Raw genomic sequence first — 23163 nt, 5'->3', positions numbered from 1 at the left:
ATGTATTTTTCTGCAACAGAAAACACTGACCTATGTGTCACACACACACACACACACACACACACACACACACGCACACGCACACGCACACGCACACGCACACGCACACACACGCACACACACACACACACACGGAAAAAAATGGACTGTAAGACAGGAAACCAGACGCAGAGCCATAACCGGACCATAAATCGCACAGTGCTGACTCTGGCATGCCAACAGATCAACGAGGAATGAAATGAAAGAAATTCCTTTTGCTTCAGAAATATTCACACGGACTGAACCGTAGCTGCAACGTTGCCCTTCGAAGTCAGACGTGAGAAGCTTTCTTCCAACCGTCTTAGTTGTGTCGTCTTCATAATAAATCAGTAAACAAAATAAAAAGATATATTATGCAACATGTTCATACACAGTGGCCAGATACACGACTTCATGTAAAACTGAATGAGATGAAGAAGGCCCGTGTGTTCTAACTTTTATTTTATTACATCTAAGTCATGTTAACACTTGCTGCACAGAACACAATGGGAAGTCTGTTGAATACGATCAAATGTGTGGCTCCGTTTGGTGCAGGAAGCCTCAGTGGGCACAATAAATACAAACAAACCATTATATATATGTATATTTTTAAATGACGATTAGATGGCCTTTAATTCTGAACGTTGATTTGCCATTTCAAAAAGAAAAAGAAAAAGTCAAATATATGTATTTAAATATATTTTTGCAGCGCAAAGGACACAGGGCTCCAGCTATTATGCGCAAAGACGGGGAGAATTGCTGCAGTCGAGATTCCTTTTTGTGAGAGGACAATTTACAACTTGGTAATAGACCTTTTTATGTGCCTGCATCGCCTGTCATTGGATGCCACTGGTCATGTGTGAGAGGCAAACGTCTTCATGGCCCTTTTCCTGATTTCCCAGGCGAGCGTTTTTTTTCCCCACCGCATTCTGCGTCTATGGCGCTCAAACCGATACGCCACGGTCTGCTTTCTCAAATATTATTCCAGCTATTGGTTTCATAAAAACGTCTGATCAGCACATATTTGCAGCACTGCGCTGCTCGCTCCCCTGGACGACGAGGAAGGGAGCGTTGCAACTTTCTCCATGCCTGACCTCTACACACACACAGCTGCACCGGCTCTGCATACCTTATCAAAGTGCACCGCAGACGCGCCAAAGCTCAAAGAATAAACATGGATTACCTCCCCGCTACAGGTAAGCTGCGCGTGATGGCGGAGGCAGTGTGTGCATGTCAGGCTTGACAGCTTCCTGTTTCATTAGTCATGTAAATTAGCTGCGAGTAATACGCTGCTTTCACATGTTGGGAGGTGTTGTAAAATAAATAGCTTTGTCGTTTGCGCGTGAGAAATGATGGTGACGTTAGTGGCGAATTAAACGATTTGAAGTCGTTTGAACGTGCAAAAATCAAATAATAACGATCGAATAGTTTTACTAGGTTTAATATTTCCTGAGAACAACCTTTATTAGGGCTCGTATTTTTAATTCCACGATGGTTCTGCACAAATATATCATCACCGACGTCACTCGTGGTTGATTTGAGCATAATATGCTGCATTTTTGATGTAAATAGATATCGCAGTAATTTTGCCAGTATCATGAGAGACGCCTCGTGGGTTTCATTTTAAATTATTTCGCATATCTACAGGTCAGACTGAGCACAGACCTGATGTTAGTTGCCAAAAACTCAGCATTGATCTGATGCAGCCAGTGTGTTTTCCCGTGCCGTTTGCTTGCGCTAATGCCGCACATATGAGCGACACAAACGAATCTGCTTTGCTGTATCGCACACATGCAAGCCTGGCAGAGGGAGTTCGGTTTTCGTAGCTGTGTTCAGCTGCCTGGAGATGGGGGCCGACCGAACAAAGACAGTATTTCACTGTTGGCTGACAGGCAGCTGCGAAAGTATTTACAGCCTTGCTGCAATGCGGCAAAATGGATCCTGGAAGAGTGGCGCAAGTTAGAAGCCGGAGACAAATCGACAGCGTCCGCTGCGCGTGGATCAGTCTGACAAACGGGCATAGTTTAGTATCATCGCTTTGTGTGTTTGTGATATGTGACCATGTCGTTTCTAACAGTGTCTGACCGCAGGCCCTGCGCACATTTGAACAGAGAGCAGTTTCTATGAATGGATGCGGTTTTCCCTTTCACCCTCACTCGGATCCACCCTGCAGAGGAGGCAGTTGTAGATTGTCGTGCGTAATACTGAGAGCAGAGACAATAAAATATAAACAGCAGCTGCTATTTAGTGGTTTCCTCAATGCTTTCTCCTTTGATGTTCAGACATGGTACTTTCGTTGAATTAATAGTTTAAAAGTTTGTATTTAATGCGTAGCCATCATTAATAACGCACAGTAAATACGCATGTTTTGTTCCGTTTTAGTCTTACTAACATTTCAAGGCTGACTGTCCCTTTTTATGTTTGATACCCTTGTTTTTGCTATTTAACATATATTTGAAACAAAGACTATTCATTAAACTTTAGCTAAATTCTTAAAGTCAAATAAGCGAATTTGAATCTGAAGGAAGTGCGTTTTATTCCTGTTTGTGCATCGAACGATCCCTTAAAACACAAAATTCAGTCAAACCACTGGTTTTGGACTCGGGGACATTTCTTACAGTGGGCAAACGGGTAAGCCACTCAAACTCCAGCAGAAGGCGCTGTTGCCCAACACTCAGCCTCCCTGCTTCCATTCAGAAGTCTTCACTAGCACGTTCCTGTGCTCTGTGATTGGCCGAGGCGGCTAATCACGTGATCTAATCGTGGCTCAGGTGGAGCATCTAAAGGAAATGCACCCTTTCGGACAGCTGCAATATAAATCAGTATCTTATCAAACAGATCAACCATTATAATTATCTGCTGCTGCTTGTGGTGCATGTGGGATATTTATGGTTCCAGGGTTTCAGGCTACAAACCGATACATTGTATTTTATTATTCCAGGAAACTGCTCCACACACTCTTCAAAGAACAAACTTGAAGCCTGATGTCTCTTTTATGATTTTGGTTTTAAGGTTGTTAAAAGAAACTTCCTTTAGGAGAGAAGTTAAAACCAGAGCTGCAGCAGAGCTTGTGGTAAACCTACTGTACAGTCTAGGCATAAATCTGCAAGCAACCCATTAAATCATAAAGAAAACATAAAAGTCTCGCACTTAAAGCAGCAGGAACACTCTGCTTCTCAAACACCCAGGAGACCACGCAGAGACCTTAACCATCACATCATCTCGGATAAATATTTTTTATGAGGTCATGCATGTAAAAAGTGACAAGACTCCGGTCTGATGCTTTCCCATTCATCATACCTGCCCCGCCGTGTGTCCAGCCCTCATCACCCTTCTCAGCTGTCTTCAACTTAGATGGGGAGGAGGAGGAGCAAAGGATGCTGTGCGCTCAGGGATTGGGCCAGAGGAATGAGTGACATCAGTGTTATGCTGGCAGGTTCACTGGGGAGAGAAATGCATGGGAATAGACGAGTGATGCATGTTTCGTGTTTATGTTAACGTTTGGAGGGTGAATCAGAAAAATCATTAGGGCGGATGTCTAAAACGGAAATGAGCCCAAGAGTATCAGAAACGGGCTCATAATGTGGAATCAAGTTATTCATATTCCTGACCAAATTTGATGTCAATGTGCAAATGAGAACAATGCCAAAATAAAACTGATTGTATTGTATCCCAGTGCACGTGCGTTCATCAGGACAGTTAGACCCTCTCCACAGCCGCCAGCTCCCTCATTTCCACTTTTCCTCGGTGCATCGGAGCATTATTGAGTAAGTGCAACTTTGAGGGTTATTTATGGGCCTGCGCGGTGTTGTGAATGGCTGTGAGGAAACACGTGACGCCATTAAAGTTTGTTTTATGACCTGGGACTTGACAAGCCAAAATATAATTCTCATTGTGTATTAGAAAGAGGGTCCAGATGGTTTGGAATGGAGCTTCAAATGGACCAGGAGCTGCACACCGGCCGGACCGGTTCCGCCAGCATGGATGTGTTTGTTGCACGGTGCGCCGTGGGTTGCGGTCTATGTGGTAAGCTGTGTTTTATCATTATGCTCGTGCTGTGGGGCGGGTGATGTCACGCGCCGTAGTGCTCGGGCTGCTCCGTTTCCTGCCTCTAAAAGCTGCAACAGCGCGAGCTCGGGACACACGGGCAGTTAGACGCTGCGCCGCCGAGAGGAAACTGTGTTTAATCGCATTACGCTGCTCGAGCTTGGTTTGAGTTTTAGGACCTCTTAAGAGTCGATCAATGCCGTTTTGGATGGTGTTGCTCGAGTTGTTGGTGTGGGTGATTCACTGCTACAGGATGTAGCTGCTTGACATCATTGGGCTTCTTATTTACTTGGAGGCGGACAAATCAACCTGTTGTCACCAGACTCATCATTTGGAAGATTTTGGTGAATTATCTTCGTTTGGCGAACACTTCATTAAAACACGACGAGTGTTTGTTAAATTCCACGCCTTCTATTTTCTCTTAACTCACTAACGCACAATTCACCCTAGTTTGAGCTAAACTCTAAAAATTAAATGACAAAACAAACAAAAACCCTTCCTGGATTTACCAAAATATTATTTTCTCACTTACTTTTTGTTCCGCTGTGATGCTGCTGCTTTAGCCACAAGGCCTTGATATTTTTTTCTGCTACAGGCATTTATAGTGTTAACTCTGACAGCTCTAGAGAGCTTCTTTTATCAACGAGTAAATAATACGCAACTAAAACTCTGTTAGGGGATTTTAGCCTTTCTTCTCTCAGTTGTTTTAAAACGCTTCGTAATTTCGTTCAGAAATTTGATTAAACAGGCCTCGTGTTTTCCGATTTTCTTTAAAATCTATTTCAACGGAAATAAAACCCTAAATGCAAAGAAAGCTACTAACGGGTGAGGAGCTCGCCTCCCGTTTAACACAAGCTGCCGGAAAACGCTGACTTTATGATTCTTTTGTTGTGATTCTCGGCTTTGACCCGTCTGAAGGAGCAGCAGGGCGAGGTGACAGACAGGTCAGGCCGTCTAACACACGCTCAAACGTGAAGTGCAAGAGCGAACTCTTCCACGCGGCAGCTTTTAATGCGTAACTGTGCCTCAAACGAACGCTTCATATTTAATAATTAGCAGATGATGGCCCGTGAGCGCCTCCTGACGAAAAACTTTCCCGTGTGCCAGAACATGGAGCAAAAAGCATCGAATCGACTTTTCTTTGCTGCTTTGATCTGCTTTTGTCGTCGGCCTCCGTGCTGTGACTAGAAGCTTCACAGCAACAAAGCATAAATAAAAGGCAGCCAAAATGTGACTTCATATCCAGCAAAACTCACCACTTCGTCCGTTTCTGCCTCGAATGTGGTTGGTTCTTTTGTTTCGGCCTTGTTTGAAACTTATGAGGCCGTTTGAGTCGGACATGCACCAAAAGCAACATGACGCGATCGTTTTATCATGTTTAAATAAAAACAAGCTGAGTCCAAGTGTCAGAGGGGCCTCGGAGGTTTTACAACAGTCAGCACTTAAATGATACTTTTGCTCAATATACGCAGGCCTCTTAATAAAACTATAGCATAGAAACAAGTCTACGACAAATACTTTGCAGGGTTTTTTTTTCATCTGGAGCGAAAAAGCTCGATTTAAACGTCCTCCAGCTTTAATTAATCTGAAAAAGGATGCTTTTCAAGGCTTTTCTGAGGCCACCGTGGCGGTTCAGTTAATGGCCGGGGGATTTGGTAAACTTCTGTCCCCTTTGAGCTGTCACCAGCAGCAAAAATAATTGAAGTTTTTGATAAGTTTGTTAATGATTTTGTTTGACCTCGGCGGCCTCCAGCCTCGTCCATAGTGGCGATAAGCGCCAGCTCGGAGTTAAAGCTGCTGACGAGTTTCTGGCTTTGACTCTTTATTTGACAGTCTTATCTGTTTGATTGTGAGCTGAAAGCGATTTTACGATGTGTGTGTCTGTGTGTGTGTGTTGCTGTGAACTTGGACTGTGGTGGATGCACGTGAAGACAAAACCTGGGTCACGGTTTTCGTTCAGTGGCTTTTGCTTGTCACCTTCAGCTCACACCGTCATTCTGGCCCTTTTCTTACATGGTCAGAAAACTACAACTGACACGACTTTGACAACGAGTCACTTCTGTTTCACGTCAACACCAACAACACAAATATCTAGAAAAGAAAAGGAGATGAAGGAATTAATCAAATCAAATCAAAGCCTCAATATGATAATCAGTTAAAGGGTGAGACTGAAAATAATGAGTCATACAGTTATTGTAACTTCATTTCGTGTTTTTCCACATCTGGTTGTGATGTCTGCCTCTTTTCCTCGTGTTTGGCGCGGCTCCTTTGATGTTGTTTTTAATCCTGATTATAAGAGAGCTTTGTAAATGTAGTTTGGCCGCTCTACAGAGTGGTTCTGTGCGGTTGAGGGGCGCCGGGCAGCGTCCTCCCGTCGTCTATATATACCCTGTAGAACCGAATTTGTGTGATACAACCACAGTCACAGATTCGATTCTAGGGGAGTATATGGTCGATGAACAAACTTCGATTTATTGGCATCATCAGGCGTCCGCCGTTTGATATGTCGTCAAGTGCGCCAGTGACGGTGTTGGTTTACGGCTGCGCGTAAACCCGATAACACCACATCCTTGATGAGAAGGACCGAGGGCGCGTTGAAACTCTGCGGGCTGCAAGGAAATCTTATGCACATGAAAATAAACATAATTAGGACCGAGGTAGTATTTCTCTTTAGCTCAGTATATTGGAATGAAACGGATTCACTCAAAGAAGCTGAGCCCCAACACTCCAGCTGCAGCTCTTTCCTCCTGTGTCTCTGCGTTATTGATTCCCAGAGGCGTCGGCTGCTGCTGCTGCTCTTCGCCAATGGGCTCCTGAGACACTGTTTTCAAAAGGATGGGAGCAGATGAAGGGACGAGATGCATGTAACTTTTGGATGACCCCTTCCTCACAAAGACAGTGTCCATCAATTGTCCCCAGTCATTATTCGCTGCTTTTATGCCAAGGGGCTTTTTGTATCTTTTGTTGGTTTCTCTGTTGAACACCGTGACGTCAAGTTGGACTTTAAACTCGGTCGTTTTATCTCGGAGTGCTTATAACAACTTTATCCAAACATAAACTTTACTTTCGATTTACATTCACGATTTAAAAGTTCAATACAAACAACGCGCCTGGTTTTATCCGCTTTCCGCCTTTTCAGCGCGACTTTGTATTTTTTCAAACGCGCGCACTCGTGTTTTCAGCTCAATATTTGTTTGTTTTTTTTCCACCAGGTGGTCGTTTTGCTGTGTCTTTGGATAAAATTGCTCTTAGTTGTATGTTTACCCGTTTTTTGGACCAGCATCACCTCTATTGGCCGATCTGGTCACATGGTTCGCTAACTTTATTCAGTTGACACAAAGTAGGAGGGCTTTATGGAGGGAGGAAAAAAAGACAACTCGAGAAAAATTAGTATTTTCTACCTTCAGAAATTAATGGCCATGAGTTCGTATATGGTGAACTCTAAGTATGTGGATCCCAAATTTCCTCCCTGCGAGGAATATTCGCAAAATAACTATATACCTGAGCAGGGCTCGGACTACTACAGTCCATCGCAGGACACAGACTTTCAGCATCCAGGGATCTACCCACGGTCAAACTACACGGAGCAGCCCTTCGGCTGCAACACTGTGCAGGACTCCACAGTGCAGCCACGGGGTCATGTGCACGAACGATCCAGCCACGCGAGCCCTTTTAGCGCAGTGACTGAGCAGGGGCCCCCGGTCCAAGTGGCCGGACCCCGGACTTGTGGACAGCAGCAAAACACAAAGAGCCAAAATGGGATTCAAGCCAAGCAGCCTGCAGTAGTTTACCCCTGGATGAAGAAAGTCCATGTAACTACCGGTAAGATTTCCCATTCCCCTCTTCTTCTTCTTCTGTTATGGACCAGCTGAGACTTGTAGTTTAGAAATCATTCAGCGTAATATTTATGGCGGTCTTTGAAAGGCCTCGCCAATTACACAAGTCATAAATTTTTATAGCTCAGGAAATAGGCCGCTAGGTGAGCGCATATAAGCTGCTGAACTCGTATATTGACCGGTTGTAATGGCGCTTAAATCTACAGCGAATCTGCTCAAATTCACTTCGAATCATTCATTATTTCCTGCTCTCGCTCCATGTGATTCGGTTTGTTTTTTTCCCGAAAGTTTGAGCGCCTCGGGTGGAGATACTACTGTTGTTGTATTGTTTTTGCCTGCATGCTGCATTAGTCACATTTGGTGACTTGTTCCTGTTGTTTTCTTTCTCAACAGTGAACCCTGATTACACAGGATCCGAGCCCAAGCGGTCCAGAACAGCTTACACCCGGCAGCAGGTTCTGGAGCTTGAAAAGGAGTTTCATTTTAACAGGTACCTGACCAGGCGGCGGCGGATTGAGATTGCACACACTCTTTGTCTGTCCGAAAGGCAGATCAAAATCTGGTTTCAAAATAGACGGATGAAATGGAAGAAAGACCACAAACTACCCAACACCAAGGGCAGATCTGCACCAGCCTCCAGCCATCTGCAAAGCATTCAGAAGGATAACCAGACTGATATCACAGCATTGTAAGCCGGGAATGATCATAGCTTCCAAAATTGCCTGTACATACGAAAAGACAAAGGTTGCATCTGACTGTTGCATGGACTGATGTCGTTTTTAGATTTTTTTTTTTATTTAACTAAAATTACCCCAGCAGTGTTGACTCCACATTGAGTCCTTTTATCTGAGATGGTTGGAAAGTTGAGCCTTTTCTTTGTTTAATTTCCTCAAAAAGACACAAAAAAGCAAAAACAAACTTCTCCCCATCGCTCCCTCTCTTTTTTTTGGCCCCTTTTTTTCAACCCTGAGGACATTTAATGAACAACCTCGGCTGAATTCATGGATTTAAACAAAGTGCCACTGCTCTTCTCACGTGGATTCACTCTGCTTTAAAGCTTTAGAATGTCTTTATTCAGAACACAGAAGCCCCCTCGTTCAAAATTACGCACACGCACAAATTATTTTAGGCTTTCACTTATTGAAATTTACTATAAAACGCACAAATGTGTATTAAATACTTGAAACAAGGGTAATTTGTACGGAGCTCGCCAAACATACTTTCGTAAATTGTAAAATCCCGCAGATTTATTTTTCAGTTCCACGTTTCGTTGTGACTTGTATGTTTTTAACTTATTTTGTACAATAAAGCTTTGAAATCGTCTTAGCCTAAATATTATTCCCAAAAGCAAGACATTCCTGTGTGCACACTATTCCGAGTGCCATTATAAATCTCTCCTGACATCTTTGTAAACAGTGTACATTTTCAGAGGCTCTCTCGTGCCATTTGAAACTCTTCTATGAACGATCAGTTGTTCCTGCATGGCATCAAATTGATACTGGATGTTTCTAATCGGAAATAATCAAATCCGGAATATTTAGGAATATAGATGTTTACTTTTCTTCGTTTTTTTGATATTATTTATTTGCTTAAAACGTGTAAATTTTCCGTATAGCACACATACAGTTTTAATTATTCGTTAAGCTTTTATATTCTAAAGATATTTTTTCAACGATTGTGCGTCATTCGCATGGCTTTAAGCGATGTTTAAGGCTTATTGTGGGAATCTCATCGTTTTTTTTTTTTCCATTTTAAACCGAGGAGGGCTTTCACGTCACGTTTCAAGACAGATATTTCTTGTTTTATACCGTCATTGTCTTCAGACAAAAAGCCCAGAAGCTCTCCCAGTACGTGGAGGTTTTCTCTCCGAAGCCTCCACGATGAAAAGGTATTTTCAGCCGAAGGTCGACAAAGCAGCAGTGGCAGGTTCATCCAGGGGACACATTTCAGCCGCAAGGACTGACCCCAACACCCCTGACCCGCCGGACAGGCAGCTTTTTCTCTCCCAGGCGCTCTTCGCTTTAGTTTTAGTTTGGGGAGCTTTTTTCCACACAAAGCGTTCAAAGTAAGACTCTGTGCTTGAATGTCAGCCTTCTACGCGTTTTTATCAGTATTTATGCCAGACGCAGCCCCCAAATGCTTCCGAGTTGTGTATTTGCCTCATGTCAATATGCAATTTTTTGGTTTTATTTTTGTACATGATTTCTACCTTGTATTGTGCATTGAGATGTGAGAAGTATATTGGAAAAATAAAGATTTCTACTGATTATGCATTTAAATGACAAACTATGCGGAGATTTTTATTTTCTCTATGCGTAAAATGTTTAACTTCGTTTTTATCTGAAGCCCCCGAGTTAACAAAAATATTTTATTTTATTTTATTGTTAAGTATTCTGTTGTGTCAGTGATTTTTGTCGTTTGCTTGGAGATTATTTTTAGTGACAAGTTTCCTTTCCTCAGTGGTGACAAGCATTCGGAGCCATATGGACTTACGCCGCTTTACCAAACATACGCAAATGCACCAAATGCGCAGTACGTGAGAAAATCAAGCCCCTGATTTGTGGGAAATGTAAAAGTATGCATTTCTCATTGGTACAGAATTAATCCAGTCTTCCTCTCAAACTGAATGAGCTCCCAACGCTGCCGTATGTTCATTTTCACTCATTAGCCCCCATCTAAAGAGGCGCAAGCTCTGCACCAATATCCTCATAGACAAAGACTTTAGTGGAGCTTTGCAGTGCGAGTTTGTTCAATGAAAACTATCTTTGAGTTCCTACAAAACGTTGCCTTTAAACAACCCCATATCCTCAATATAGGTTTATTTACTCTATATTGTGATACACAAAGTCAAAGTTGTCCTCGTGCAACCTGAACTGAGAAAACGAACTTTTTCAGAGAGGCTTGTGCTGATCCACAGCGTCATTACGCCACTTCTGTCAGTACTTCATTGATATTTGCTTATGACCCGTCATAATATTACTTAATATAAATTCCCCTCTACCAGACACAAGTTACGTCTCTGCTTGCGACGACCCCTCTGCATTACACAGTCAGTTCTGATCCAAACTAAAACAGCCATAAAGAGGCATGTGGGGGGGACGCTCTCATCCCCAGTGACCGCTGCCTGATCCCCTACTGACCACTGACCACATGCGGCCCTGCAGGCTGCTCAGACGCTCACATGCTTGTGTGTGTCTGTGTGTGTGTGTGTGTGTGTGCATGTAAAATAGAAGCCCGCGTGTCATATAGATTTCAGAGGGAAGATGAGACAAAGTGATGCTACCAATCCAGCATCCTGACAAAAATGATCTACACATAGATGCTGAGGACGGGATGGGAAAAGGGGGTGGGTGGGGGAGGGGTGCTAGTGGCTGTGGCACATATCTATATATATATATATATATATATATATATATATATATATATATATATATATATATATATATATATATAATATATTACAAAAAAGTTGAGGTTATAGGTGCCATCGTTTATATATTATTTTAGAGTAGCTTGATACAAAGCATACGTTTTCTGAAAGTCTGGCATTAAAACCTGAATTGGAAACACATTTATCATAATACAGTTTCCCCAACAATGATCAGGTCAGAGCAGCCTACTACTACGTGCACAGTGCAGCCACACTGACCTACATGTCTGAACAGCAATAAATGGGAGCCAAAGGCAGTGCCATTTTCAATGACACTGCACCCAGTGCAGGAATACGACGTCGTTGCTCTCCATCCGGCCATATTTGATTTCCAGCTGTTTTCGCAGAAGCCTCTCCGAGCCAGACAACCCCCCTAAGATATATTAAAGTGCGCTGTCTGCATTCAGAGATATAATCCAGAGACTATACCACTCCGCTCTCTATTCTCGACCACGTGATTGTCTAAATAATTAATGCAGCACGTCCCCCTAGAAACACGGCGTCGTCATTAATCGCAAGGACTCTATCAGACTTGAAAACTGAAGAGATCCCCCAAGAAAATAATATCCGATACCCGGCGCAACCGTAGCCCCGCACTTTAGCAACACACCCGAACCGATGGATGCTTGGGTAGGTAAATATTTCAGCATTTTTCATGTTGCCCGAGCTGCTAAATGACGAGATCAAATGTCGTGATATTTGATAAATTGCTCCCTTTGATGTGTGCGCTCTGAGCATATTTCGTGTAGGCTGTAGTCGCTGTGTGCATGTCTTGTATTTATAACTGATATTAGAAATGCTCGGATCGTGGAGTTGGCTGTTCGCGCGTGCATCTGGAAAGGGATTGATAGGAGAAATCGTAAAGGGCAGTGACATGTATTCATGGATGCTCACTTTGAATAAATGCACTATCGGAAACATAGCTCAGTGTGGCCCCTCCACAGGGCCCACTGATTCAGTATTAAAAGGCTAATTCTTAGTTTTTAATTTAAAAAAAGAATAAATCAACAATTTATTTTATTGAACACTGGAATTATACATCACTATGCCTCGAATATTAAGCAACAATAAACGCCGCCTTTAAGGTTTTCAGTAAAGAATGAAATATCATTTCTCTCACCTCGACTTCTCAGAACAGTGTGTTGCTACTGTTTTTATTGTTAGCAGGGGATGATCCCGTTCTGATTTCTTAGATGTGGACGTTTGGGCAGGCTGACAGTTGTGCCTCCCTGTAAATCATTCTCAGTAATTCCTAAAAGGTTGCGAGGCTGCTGGGGGGCCGGGCGAAAACTGTAAATCTTTCACTTTTATTACCCTCTGAGCATATGCTGCGACGCTACCAGTCCTGCAGCCCCTTCTTCGAGGCAAACAGAGCCCAGCACTGAAGCAGCCGCCGGTGTCCGCGGCTCCGATTCGCCCTCCTCCGGTCCGTTCTGCTCTTTTCCAGCCTGTTTGGGCTATTTATAGGTCGTGAAACCGTGCCGTTGCTCTGATTTATATTTTATTACTGTGATTGTGGGGGGAAAAATGCAGAGGAAGACGTGGCTCTCACTCTTTGTGTTTCAGCCGCGTGTGAAGACAGACACAACAAACAAAAGATGATAATGTGGTTTATTTGAATACAATCCAGCCCCAGTTGGACGAAAAAGCCCATGTGTCATTTATTTCATAAATCATTTTTAAAATGCACATCCCACACAAAAGCAGCCATTGGGCACCTAAACTGAGCATCGACAAATGGTTTGATATTATTATTGCACAAATGGTGCGTTTAGGTCCAGATTGTTAGATGATAGTGTGAAATTCCTATTTGTTGAAAATACAGTGCTAAAAATCTGTTGGGACATAAAAATGCACACTATTTTACGCATGGAACGTATAAAGCACATATTGACTGTACACTACATTGTGTAAATGTACTGCAGTAATAGAGCACGAGACTGGGAAGTAGTGTAATATTAATACCCCAACAATAACGTGTATGCCGCGCTGTTTAAGCACAGAAGCGCAAGGAGAGACGTAATGCTCGCAATTCAGCGGGCGATGAAAAGAAATAGGCAGTGGAACATTTTCACACAGTTCAGATGAGGAAATAAACGCCACCCTTTATCAAAATGGATTGGTGAGGTAAGGCTCGGTTGAAGAAGAGAACAATCACGTGAACAAATATGCTTGTATCTTAAGGCAGCGCCTTTATTTGTCACCATAACGCTTCCGAAACACCAAAAATCCCAATGTTAGCCCCAAATCTGCACAGGCCTATCCGTTTGTGAATTCCTGTATATTTCAATGGTGATTGATTGCCAGGGATTTTTTTTCTGGAATAAGGGATACCTTGTTCGCTTTTTATTGGTAGTTGAATGCGAGTCCTTCCATTCTTTCGGGAATACTGTCTCCATTGGTATATGGAAATGTCTGAAAAACAGCAAGATCAGGTTTAGGACAGCATTGTCTACAGACAAAAGGTGAAGGATTTATTCTAGTGACTGCGTGGAAAGGAAGTGAGACTGAGAGGGAAGCTGCTTTATGATGAATTGATTCACAGGTAAGTAACTGCAAGGCAGAAAGCAACCTTTAACCACGGGTTAATATAATGCAAGGAAATATGTATGATTTATTCCATTCATGGAGGTGATGCTTGTTAATGTCGCCCTCGCCGGCGACGGTGCGGATACTGGAGTCCACAGCTACCGCTTCAATTGCGCACTCAGATTTTTTTTTTCTTTCTTTTTCCCCTTTTTTACTGAGAACGCGCGTTCAAATATTATCGACAGATTGAGTGTGAGCTGCTCTGCGCTTTTCAGCTGATTTCTCTTTCCGGCTCAGAAGAAGAAGAAGAAGAAGAAGAAGAAGAAGAAGAAGTAGGAGAGTAACTTTTCTTTTTGACTCTTGGATCGTAAATCACATTAATTTGTTGTCTTATCGTCACACTGGCGTTTGCGTGATTTATGTGGTTTCAGCTACATGGCTTTGTTAACCTGTAACGTTATATTAAACATGAATTCATATTGGATGTTTTAAAGGATTACCGGGCTGGATATTCAACCAGGACAAAGGCAAATACTTGTGTTTTCTCCTTGTTTGGATACTTCTGTGCTCTACTTGCATCTACTGCTTAATTATAGCTCATTTTGATAGTTAAATGTTCTTTATTTTTTTCTAAAATTCGTGATTGTGCACATTTTTAATTTGGGTTTTTACAGGACAGTTGCTGAATTTCTATTGATGCTGACTAAAACCGCATTCTAGCTTCTTTTTTTTTTGGTAAAAGATTTATGTAGCATTTTGTAAACCACCCACAGGGCGAACAGTAAACACACACTGTGCATTTTATCACAACAGCAGCCAGCGGACGCCCAGCATTTAGTTTGATTAGAAACTATTATTAGTTGCCATTGTGCTTTGGCTGCAACAAATATTTTCCCACAATACAAACCCGGCTCCTAAAGCTGTTTAACTTGAAATATTAGCAGAATCTGAAGCGATAACCAGGACAAACGACTAGCTGAGATAATAACACTCCACACTGAGTCTGACCCATTGTGTGAAGCAAACTTACCGTAACAGCGCGTAGGCGAAAAACACTGTTGTCTGAAAAGAGGACCATGTCTGCTACGAGCAGCTCAGTGTGCTCAAAGGCACTTGAGGCACAGATTATCGACCAGTGTTAACAAATATTCCACATCCAGGGATCCTTAAATATCCGTCATATTTTTAAAGGTGTTCTGCGAAGAGACGCGCAGCAGAAATATGCGGCTCTGCCACTCGACGTGAAAAACGATTCAAGGAAATTCTTTCAGGATGAAAATCTACTTTCTCGCCATCGCTCCGAGCATCTGCTCGTCTGTTTCAGCCACCGCTAAAAAACAAAGCTGCTTTGAATTTAGTCGAGACTTGGTTCTACTTGAAGCCAAAGTCCTCGTTGTTCATTAAACTTTGACTTAATGCTGAATGACCCAAAGGTCACCTGAAACAGCTTATGGCTGCGAAATATTTGGCCTGGCTTTGTATAAAAGTGCACATGTAAGACTTTTTTTTCTCTCATGCAAAAGAAAGTAAAACTTTAAGAAGTCCACAGTCAAAATTCTTAATATTCGAAATTAACCCAATAAAACAAATTAATTTTCATGAAATTAATAAACGCTATAATAGTTTTTAATTGAACATTTCTCAGTTAAATTGCTCTTATTATGATTATTTTTGTATTACCGGGCATTGTGTATATCCATATTATAATACTACCCATTTGAGAAACATGTTAGGACCTTAAAATAGAATGTATGCAGTAGGAAGGCATTTTATGTAACTTTATTTATTTCTCTTCCAGGTCGCGGTGAGAGCAGTGATGAATGCGTGAGGGACATAAAACAGATCTGCGCAGATTTCGGTGAGTACAATTTTGTGAATGAGGGGACCGGACAAAGCAGCCGACTGCTAACCAGGTGAAAGGATGATTTGTTATTAGCCTGCACATTATCGCTCTCGGTGTTTCACGGGAGGCTTAAATCACAAAAACAGACGTGAGGGATGGCTTTAACTTAGCCTGCACGTGTAATTACTTACACAGGACAGAGTTCCATTTCAGTAAGTTCTTTCTTCCTTCTACAATAGTGTCGGCGGAACAAAGCTTCACGAACCAAACGTTTTATGCAGTTGATAAAAATAGAAAATCCGAGCTACACGTTGTCAGTGTTTACACCCTTTTCTCTAAGATAAACATGCAAAATATAAAAAGTAGAATCAAGAATAATTTCACCACTTCATCCCTCGATTTCCATATTTTAACCAGGTTATCAGGCGCGTCTTTTCTGTCTCTTAACCAGTTACGCGGCTCCAGTCTTTCGCCCCGACGTTTGGCTGCAGACTCTGCGCTGACTGAATGGAGGCATCATTTATAAGCCTCTGTATGGTAGAAGTCGCCGAGTATGAAATTCTTTCCCTTGCCTTCCTCCTACGCTTAGTTTTACACTTCTGAGGGCTGCGAGCCTTGAGGAGTGTTTTGCTTTTCATTCCTCTCTGAGGCCGTTTACAACCATAACATTTGCGGTCATAAATTTTGCCACGGTCCTCACTGACAGGTGCAATTGTTATGCACGGCGCAAACTGCACCTCCTGGAGCCACCAACATACAGTACAGGGCCCTTTGATATTTCTGTTTAGGCATAGTTAAAATGCAGCTATGCCTTCTCCGCTCATGCTAAAACAATATCGCTGCTATATAGTTTCTATATTGTTGCTATATTGTGGACGTCCAGAACATTTAAAGCAATTTTATTTATTTCTTCAGATACGAACGTAACATTTGACTTAATGCCACAGAAGAAAACCGAGCATCTTACCAAAGTGTAGAAAAGACGTTGAGATAAATGTAAAAAGTAATGCACTATCATACATAACCCCCAACCCTCCACCCCCCCCCCCCCCCCCCTCTCTGTTTTATGTACACACACAAACACCGGTCCAAATCATTTAATATTAACTTCGGCGCTTGGCTTCTAGTGTGTGTGCGTAAACGTGTGATCCCAACTGCGTGCGCGCGGCCTTGGTGGGCTATATTTCTGCTGCAGGGAACAATGCATGACGGGCTTTGTCAGGCCTTGTGATTAGTGAAAAGGGTATTGTGTGTATGTGTGTCAAATGCTGATTCAGCGTATTTCTGAGGGACTCTTAAAGCCTCCCAGAGGGTTCCTTTGAGCTCGAGTTAAATTTTAACTGTTTGAATCGAGCTCCGTCTGGGGCTACGTGGAAGATGTGTCCCCGCTAAAGACAATGTGGAGGCACTTGGTAATTTCTGATTTAATAACTCCTGTATCCTATAGCAACCTGGGCCTGGGGTTGAGCAGGGTCTACTTTGAGCTGGTTCATTTAAGCCCTGCTGGAGTAAATTTACAGAAACTCCGATAGAACAAGTGAAGGTCTTATTCACACGTGTCCAAATAGGTCTGATGTTTTTTTTTTCTTTTTATAGGTCACAGACTGGAGCAACGGTGGGAGACACCAATCACGTGAACAAACACCACTCATGCTATTGGATAAAGTTCCATTGGTTTATTGGCTTTGAATCCACAAAATGCAGAAGGCAACATATTACGATAACTCTGGACTTTTTGGAGGCTACACCTATCCCAAACCAGACTCTTATACCTATGGCCCCGCACACCAGACCTACCCGGCGTCTAACCTCGAGAATGACTACCAGGGCTCAGTGTGTCCGATCCAGACCTCTGCTGTCCGGCCGCCAAGCCTCAAAGACAGCGATCTGAACGGAGACTGCATGCGGCAGAGCAGCAATCAAAGTAACGGCAGCAATCAAGCCACAACTATTGGGGAGCAGCAGGTACCCCCACTGTCCGCATCCTCTCCCAACTCCAACAGCTCTGCGTCCCAGAAGAAGAAGTCCCCGTCCAGCAGCGCTTCCAGTACCGGCACACCAGCTCTCACAAAGCAGATATTCCCCTGGATGAAGGAGACCCGGCAGAACTCAAAGCAGAAGAGCAACAGCTGCCCCGCTGCAGGTAACGATCGGGATCGAGAAGTGCGTGTGAAAATGTGTGTGGGGGGGGGGGGGCGTCACAGTTTGTATTAATGCGGATCACAATGCGCTAAGATCCAGGTTTGCTCCTTTACAGGTGGTGAGGTGAGTGATGAGAAGAGTCCACCGGGCCCAGCCTCCAAACGGGTCAGAACTGCCTACACCAGCGCGCAACTTGTGGAGCTGGAGAAGGAGTTTCACTTTAACCGCTACCTTTGTCGCCCGCGGAGGGTGGAAATGGCAAATCTGTTGAATCTCACCGAGCGCCAAATAAAGATCTGGTTTCAGAACAGGAGGATGAAATACAAAAAGGACCAGAAGTCCAAAGGGCTCGCGCACTCTCCCCTGGGACACTCCCCAGACAGGAGCCCGCCGCTGAGTGGCCCGAATCACATTGGATACTCCGGCCAGCTCCAAAACGTGAACAGCCTCAGCTATGACGCGCCCTCGCCCCCATCCTTCGCCAAACCCCAGCAAAACATGTACGGCCTGGCCGCGTACACGGCGCCTTTGGGCGGCTGCATCCCGCAGCAGAAGAGGTACCCAGGCTCCGAGTACGAACACCACGGCATGCAGAGCAACGGCAGCTTCGCCAACGCCAATTTGCAAGGCAGTCCCGTTTATGTGGGTGGGAATTTTGTTGATTCCATGCCAGCCTCGGGCCCCATGTTCAACCTCGGCCATCTTCCCCACCCTTCATCCACCAGCGTGGACTACAGCTGTGCCGCTCAGATCCCAGGAAACCACCATCATGGACCCTGTGATCCCCATCCCACATACACAGACCTCACTTCTCACCAAGCGTCTCAGGGAAGGATTCAGGAAGCGCCTAAACTCACACATTTGTAATATGTGGTTTCTGTGCGTGCGTGCGTGCGTGCGTGTGCGCGCGCGCGCGTTTGTGTGTGTGTGTGTGTGCGCGCGCGCGTGTGTGTGAATGTATGTGTGCCAAAATTATGTTGCGCTCTTTTTATTACCTCACTAGTCTAATAACTACACTCCAAGCGAGTCGCGTGTATACAGTATTATTGATATTACTATTAATGCTATTGTGTGATTATTTTCTAAATGATACAGCTTTGTCCATTTCTCTTGAGTATTTGCGGATGCGCATAGGCAGACAAGCCTGGTTGTAAGTTGTTTCTTCCTTATTCGGTTTTATTAAGTGCAATGCGCAATTTTTTGACTGAATATTTCATGCCGTTACTTGAAGGTAAGTCATGTAGATTACAAAAGTAGAAGCTCATCAATAGAAAGAAGGAATTTGTTTGAGGGGGGGGGGGTCGTCTGTTTGTCAAAATCTCATTTTCCTCGCGGGCTTCCTATTTATTTATTTTTTTATACGTTGCATAATCCTTCGTACTAGCATTTAGCCTATTTATTATTTAATTACTTTTGTATTGCACATTATTTATCGTTTCTATGCGAGTATTTATACGTGTGGGACATTTTTGTAAGGTTGGACAGATCGGTGCACTTGGAAGTGTTGGTAAAACAGGGTTTGGAAAATGCTATGACTCGCAGTGTATTGTGGAAAAAGAGCATTTCTATTTGTAAATCTGGTATAAATGGGACATTTTATAGCGTATAAACACCTCTATATGTCCATGGCTAATCTTGTGTCAAAACTTAAGCAAAACGTAGACTATCGAGATATCAATTATTATACACACCAGCATGTCATTTTGTGTAGTCCATTGCTATATTTCCTTTGTCTTTCATTGTTATTTCGTTCAGTTGGATACCCATAAATTTATGAAACCCTGACGATATTGAAATGTTATATTTTATTGTGTTTAACATTTTGTAAATAAAGTGCTCAAACTTGTCCTATTTTATTACACGTTGCAGATTCCGTCACCGCCCAGCAGCAGCTCCACTGCTCGTCGGTTTGTTTGCTTTTTGGGGATTTTTTTTTTTAAATTTAGTTGCTGCTGCAATGAAACATGTCACGTCACATTACGGAGGAGTCTTATTGACCTGCAGCTCTACTGTACAGAGCTAATCAATGGTTAGACACCAGGATATCTGAAGCTCATCAGACGGCTCTATGCTTCCAATGCAAAATGCATTTCAGCTCTGGACTGTATCGATGTTTTATTGATATGAGGGAAGTGAGTGTATGAGCTTATTGCATCTTCCACATGTCACATCATTTTTTTAGACTTGGCCACATAATTACCTCCCTATCTCCAAGAACAAAGGGATAAGCCCTATTTTCCCGTAGACCAGAGCCCAATCACTGCACGTCTCACCGATTGGTCAACGGGAAGTGTAGATTTATAAAACGGCTCAAATTGGGGCAGTGGCTGTATGAAAAATATGCCCATTCATTCATGTGTGAACTAGAGCAGATTAGTGACAATAAAACCAAAAGAAGAAAAAAAAACATGGTGTTTCTTTGACATTGGAAATGATGCAACTATAGATGTCCCTGCGTGTGAGAGAGAAAGAGGGGGAGAGAAAGCGCAGTTCATCCTTTATTGCTCCTGGAGAGCCATTTCAAAGCTCATTAATCAAAAACTCGTCGCTTTCAGACTCCTCGCTGATCCCTCCTCCCCGTGAACACAGCATTTGCATACCAAATCCAAGTAACACGTTTCAAACAGAGCGCCCTAATCTTTAATGCTGGGAGAGAGCGACAAAACCAGTGTGTTCACATTTTTCCCCCCAAGATGATATATCGTCAGAAGTAAGAGGGCATCAAAGCAAATAAAAAACCATCAGCTTTAAATCCCACAGTCACAGTGGTCCCAAAAAGCCGCACCGTGACTCAGAACGCACGGATTAAAATACGTCCTTTAACGACAATAGCCTTTTATTGGTATTTACAATAAAATCCACGGTGGCGTTTGGTTGTGAGCAGCCAGCACAGGCCACAAATCATCTCAGTATTCACTGGATGGCGGCCATTTTAACCCTGAGCTCTTTCTTCATCTCCCCCACTGCTGCTTTGTGCACCGTGAAATTTATTAAGCCGCGTACCTGGTTTCCAGACCGTTTTAGAGATTGGAGGTGAAATATTTCACTACAAAAGATGAAATGATCAAAAATGAATAGTTTTAAACATTTTTTGTGGTCTGTAGCATATTGCCTAACTAATTAATTAATCTAATACATAGTCTAATGTTTAGCATGAGATGATGATGTAAATGTGTAGAACGTTCGTTTTTTCGGCCTACCTCACACAACCCCTCCACCAAACTGGGATATAAAAGATCACATCTCATTCATGAGGCACCAAATGGAGCAAATGGAGTATTAGATTTCATGCTTCCCATCATGCCCCTGACTCTGTAAGTGAACATGGGCGTAGCAGGGATCAAATTCATCAAATCGACCATTCAATCTAGCAAAGAGAAGAAGGAAGTTTCAGCCCAATTGGAAATAGCAGCATAATAGCTCCTCCGAGTTTCTGTATCCCTATAGAGAAGTCTGAATAATCACTTTACTTATATTTATATATGCATTGATCCAGAAAGAGCACACTTGCATTACGAAGTGCTTTATTTGTGTCGCTGTTATCGTGTGCGGTTCGTATTTTGTGCAGCTAAACAAATGTCAGGTACGCTGCACAAATCAATCAGCAGAAGGTTTGCAGGAGCAGACAGAGCAGCTGGGAGCGGACCTTGTGTCCCTGATTGGACGGAAACAGAGGAGACCACGCCTGCGCACAGCTGTAATATTTACTTATGGGGGACTAGTCCTACTGTAGGCGAACAGCTATTAAAACAGATTCTTCCACAACAACTGGACGCAGGCATATATTTTTATTCATATAAACACGTGTTCACGTCCAACGGGCCGGACGGAGCCCTCGCAGCAGGGGGTCTCTGTGTTTGACCACCGGAGGAGGACCTGCTTGTCTTTGTAGGCTGTTTTTTTTCTAGGATGCACGCGTTAGCACTGCGCCAGCACATTACAGCGCTTAAGTCAGCTCTCGTCGAAACTTGCCCTGAGCGTCGGATTGGGCGGAACATATCGCGATGACTCCACCGCGGGCCAGTAGCGCTCATCTCCATCCCACGGGCTTTGTGTTGTTACGCGCCGCGGCTCCAGAGACAACAGAGAGACAGTTGTGAGCTCGTTGTAGGAAACTATATCACTAATGTAAATGTATTCGTGTGGTTGATATCTTTCAGTTTCCGTCGCGGCACCTTCTTCTGTGACCGAACGAACTTGTTGTGGATTATTACCGGATTTCCCTCCACCAAACTACAAGGTCTGTAGTCGGAACAACCCGAAGGTCTGCGTTTATTCTGCTCACAACGTCCCTCTATTAATCTGTTGGGCTCTGATCTGTGTTGTCCAGTGACTCTTACTGTTTTACTTTTACATAACGAAAATGCTTAAAACGATATTCCTAAAACCTCTGTAAATTGCATGATTTATTACGATGTTGACTTGTGATGTGAGAAGATAATACGCCAAGTTACTTACTCATTTAAATTACTGTTCACATGATGATGATGAAACTGAGGTGCAGTTTGATTTCATTTCAAACTTTAGGTCTCTCCACCTGAACAAAAACATCTTTAACAAAAAGTTGCATATAATTTTTGATGATAGATTGTGCAGCCTTTGTTTTTAAATGACGAATCATAATCTAATAATGTGATGATCTGTCATTTAACCTAGTGCTCACTGATGCTATGCCAGGATGGTGTGAAGTTGCTAGAGGAAAGTCTATGAATGTTATTCATACCTGACAGATGCAAAACTGATTTTTATCTTTCTTTATTTTCTGAAAAATAAAATTGATTTAATCTTTTTTGAAGTGGCCTCTCGTTTATTGTCACATCCACTTTTCAACACACACAGCACACAATGTCCCACCCTTAAGTTTTGTTCAAGTAAAAGGACAGAGAGGGTTTCATTGGCCTCTTTTTAAACATCTGATGAACTGAACAGTTGGATAAAAAGAAAATAAATATCTCAGCGAGCTGAGGAGGGTGTAATGTCCTCTTCTATATGTTCAGGATCACAATGATCACAATCCTACATAATCCCATTATAATGTTGAGTTCTTCCATCACACATAGCATAAGCACCCGTTGAACCACAGAAGTCCTTCCTGTTTCATCCCATAGAATGAGCAGAGGACGACCCATTGTTTGCCAGCTCTTAAAGTCCATGCTGTGTTTCTCACAGACTGCAAAGCCACTGCAGGGTTACATCATAGCCAGTGAAATCTCATTATTGTTATTGGCCGAGGAGGCCCACATCTGTTGGTATGTTATTAAGGAGGAGATATTGCATAGTAAAGCTTTGTCCACATGCTGACATGTGTAAAGTCATCA

At 43.0% G+C, this 23163-nt stretch overlaps 2 protein-coding genes and 1 long non-coding RNA gene across 3 annotated transcripts; all 3 read left to right on the top strand.

The window, feature by feature from the left end:
* Positions 1-836: 836 nt before the first annotated feature.
* LOC129603523 (uncharacterized) lies at positions 837-22640 on the top strand. The gene is made up of 2 exons (XR_008693430.1): positions 837-1214; positions 22006-22640. It is a non-coding gene; the product is annotated as an uncharacterized LOC129603523 (long non-coding RNA).
* On the top strand, positions 6506-10187 carry hoxd4a (homeobox D4a). The gene is made up of 2 exons (XM_029136493.3): positions 6506-7887; positions 8295-10187. Exons 1-2 carry the CDS (start codon positions 7419-7421, stop codon positions 8591-8593), a joined length of 768 nt encoding a protein of 255 aa, XP_028992326.1. The 5' UTR covers positions 6506-7418; the 3' UTR covers positions 8594-10187.
* On the top strand, positions 14522-19691 carry hoxd3a (homeobox D3a). Its single transcript, XM_029136487.3, has 3 exons — positions 14522-15718; positions 17300-17846; positions 17961-19691. The coding sequence occupies exons 2-3, from the start codon at positions 17402-17404 to the stop codon at positions 18710-18712; spliced, it is 1197 nt and encodes a 398-aa protein (XP_028992320.1). The 5' UTR covers positions 14522-15718; positions 17300-17401; the 3' UTR covers positions 18713-19691.
* Positions 22641-23163: the final 523 nt, after the last annotated feature.

The sequence above is a fragment of the Betta splendens genome, chromosome 21, assembly GCF_900634795.4.
Source record: "Betta splendens chromosome 21, fBetSpl5.4, whole genome shotgun sequence".
NCBI classification, from domain to species: Eukaryota; Metazoa; Chordata; class Actinopteri; order Anabantiformes; family Osphronemidae; genus Betta; species Betta splendens.
This window is presented reverse-complemented; position numbering and strand designations above follow the sequence as displayed.

Coding starts and splice junctions, on each gene's coding strand:
- hoxd4a (XM_029136493.3), top strand. CDS start 7,419: ATGGAGGGAGGAAAAAAAGACAACTCGAGAAAAATTAGTATTTTCTAC. Junction 7,888..8,294: donor GAAAGTCCATGTAACTACCG/GTAAGATTTCCC, acceptor CTTTCTCAACAG/TGAACCCTGATTACACAGGA.
- hoxd3a (XM_029136487.3), top strand. CDS start 17,402: ATGCAGAAGGCAACATATTACGATAACTCTGGACTTTTTGGAGGCTAC. Junction 17,847..17,960: donor CAACAGCTGCCCCGCTGCAG/GTAACGATCGGG, acceptor GCTCCTTTACAG/GTGGTGAGGTGAGTGATGAG.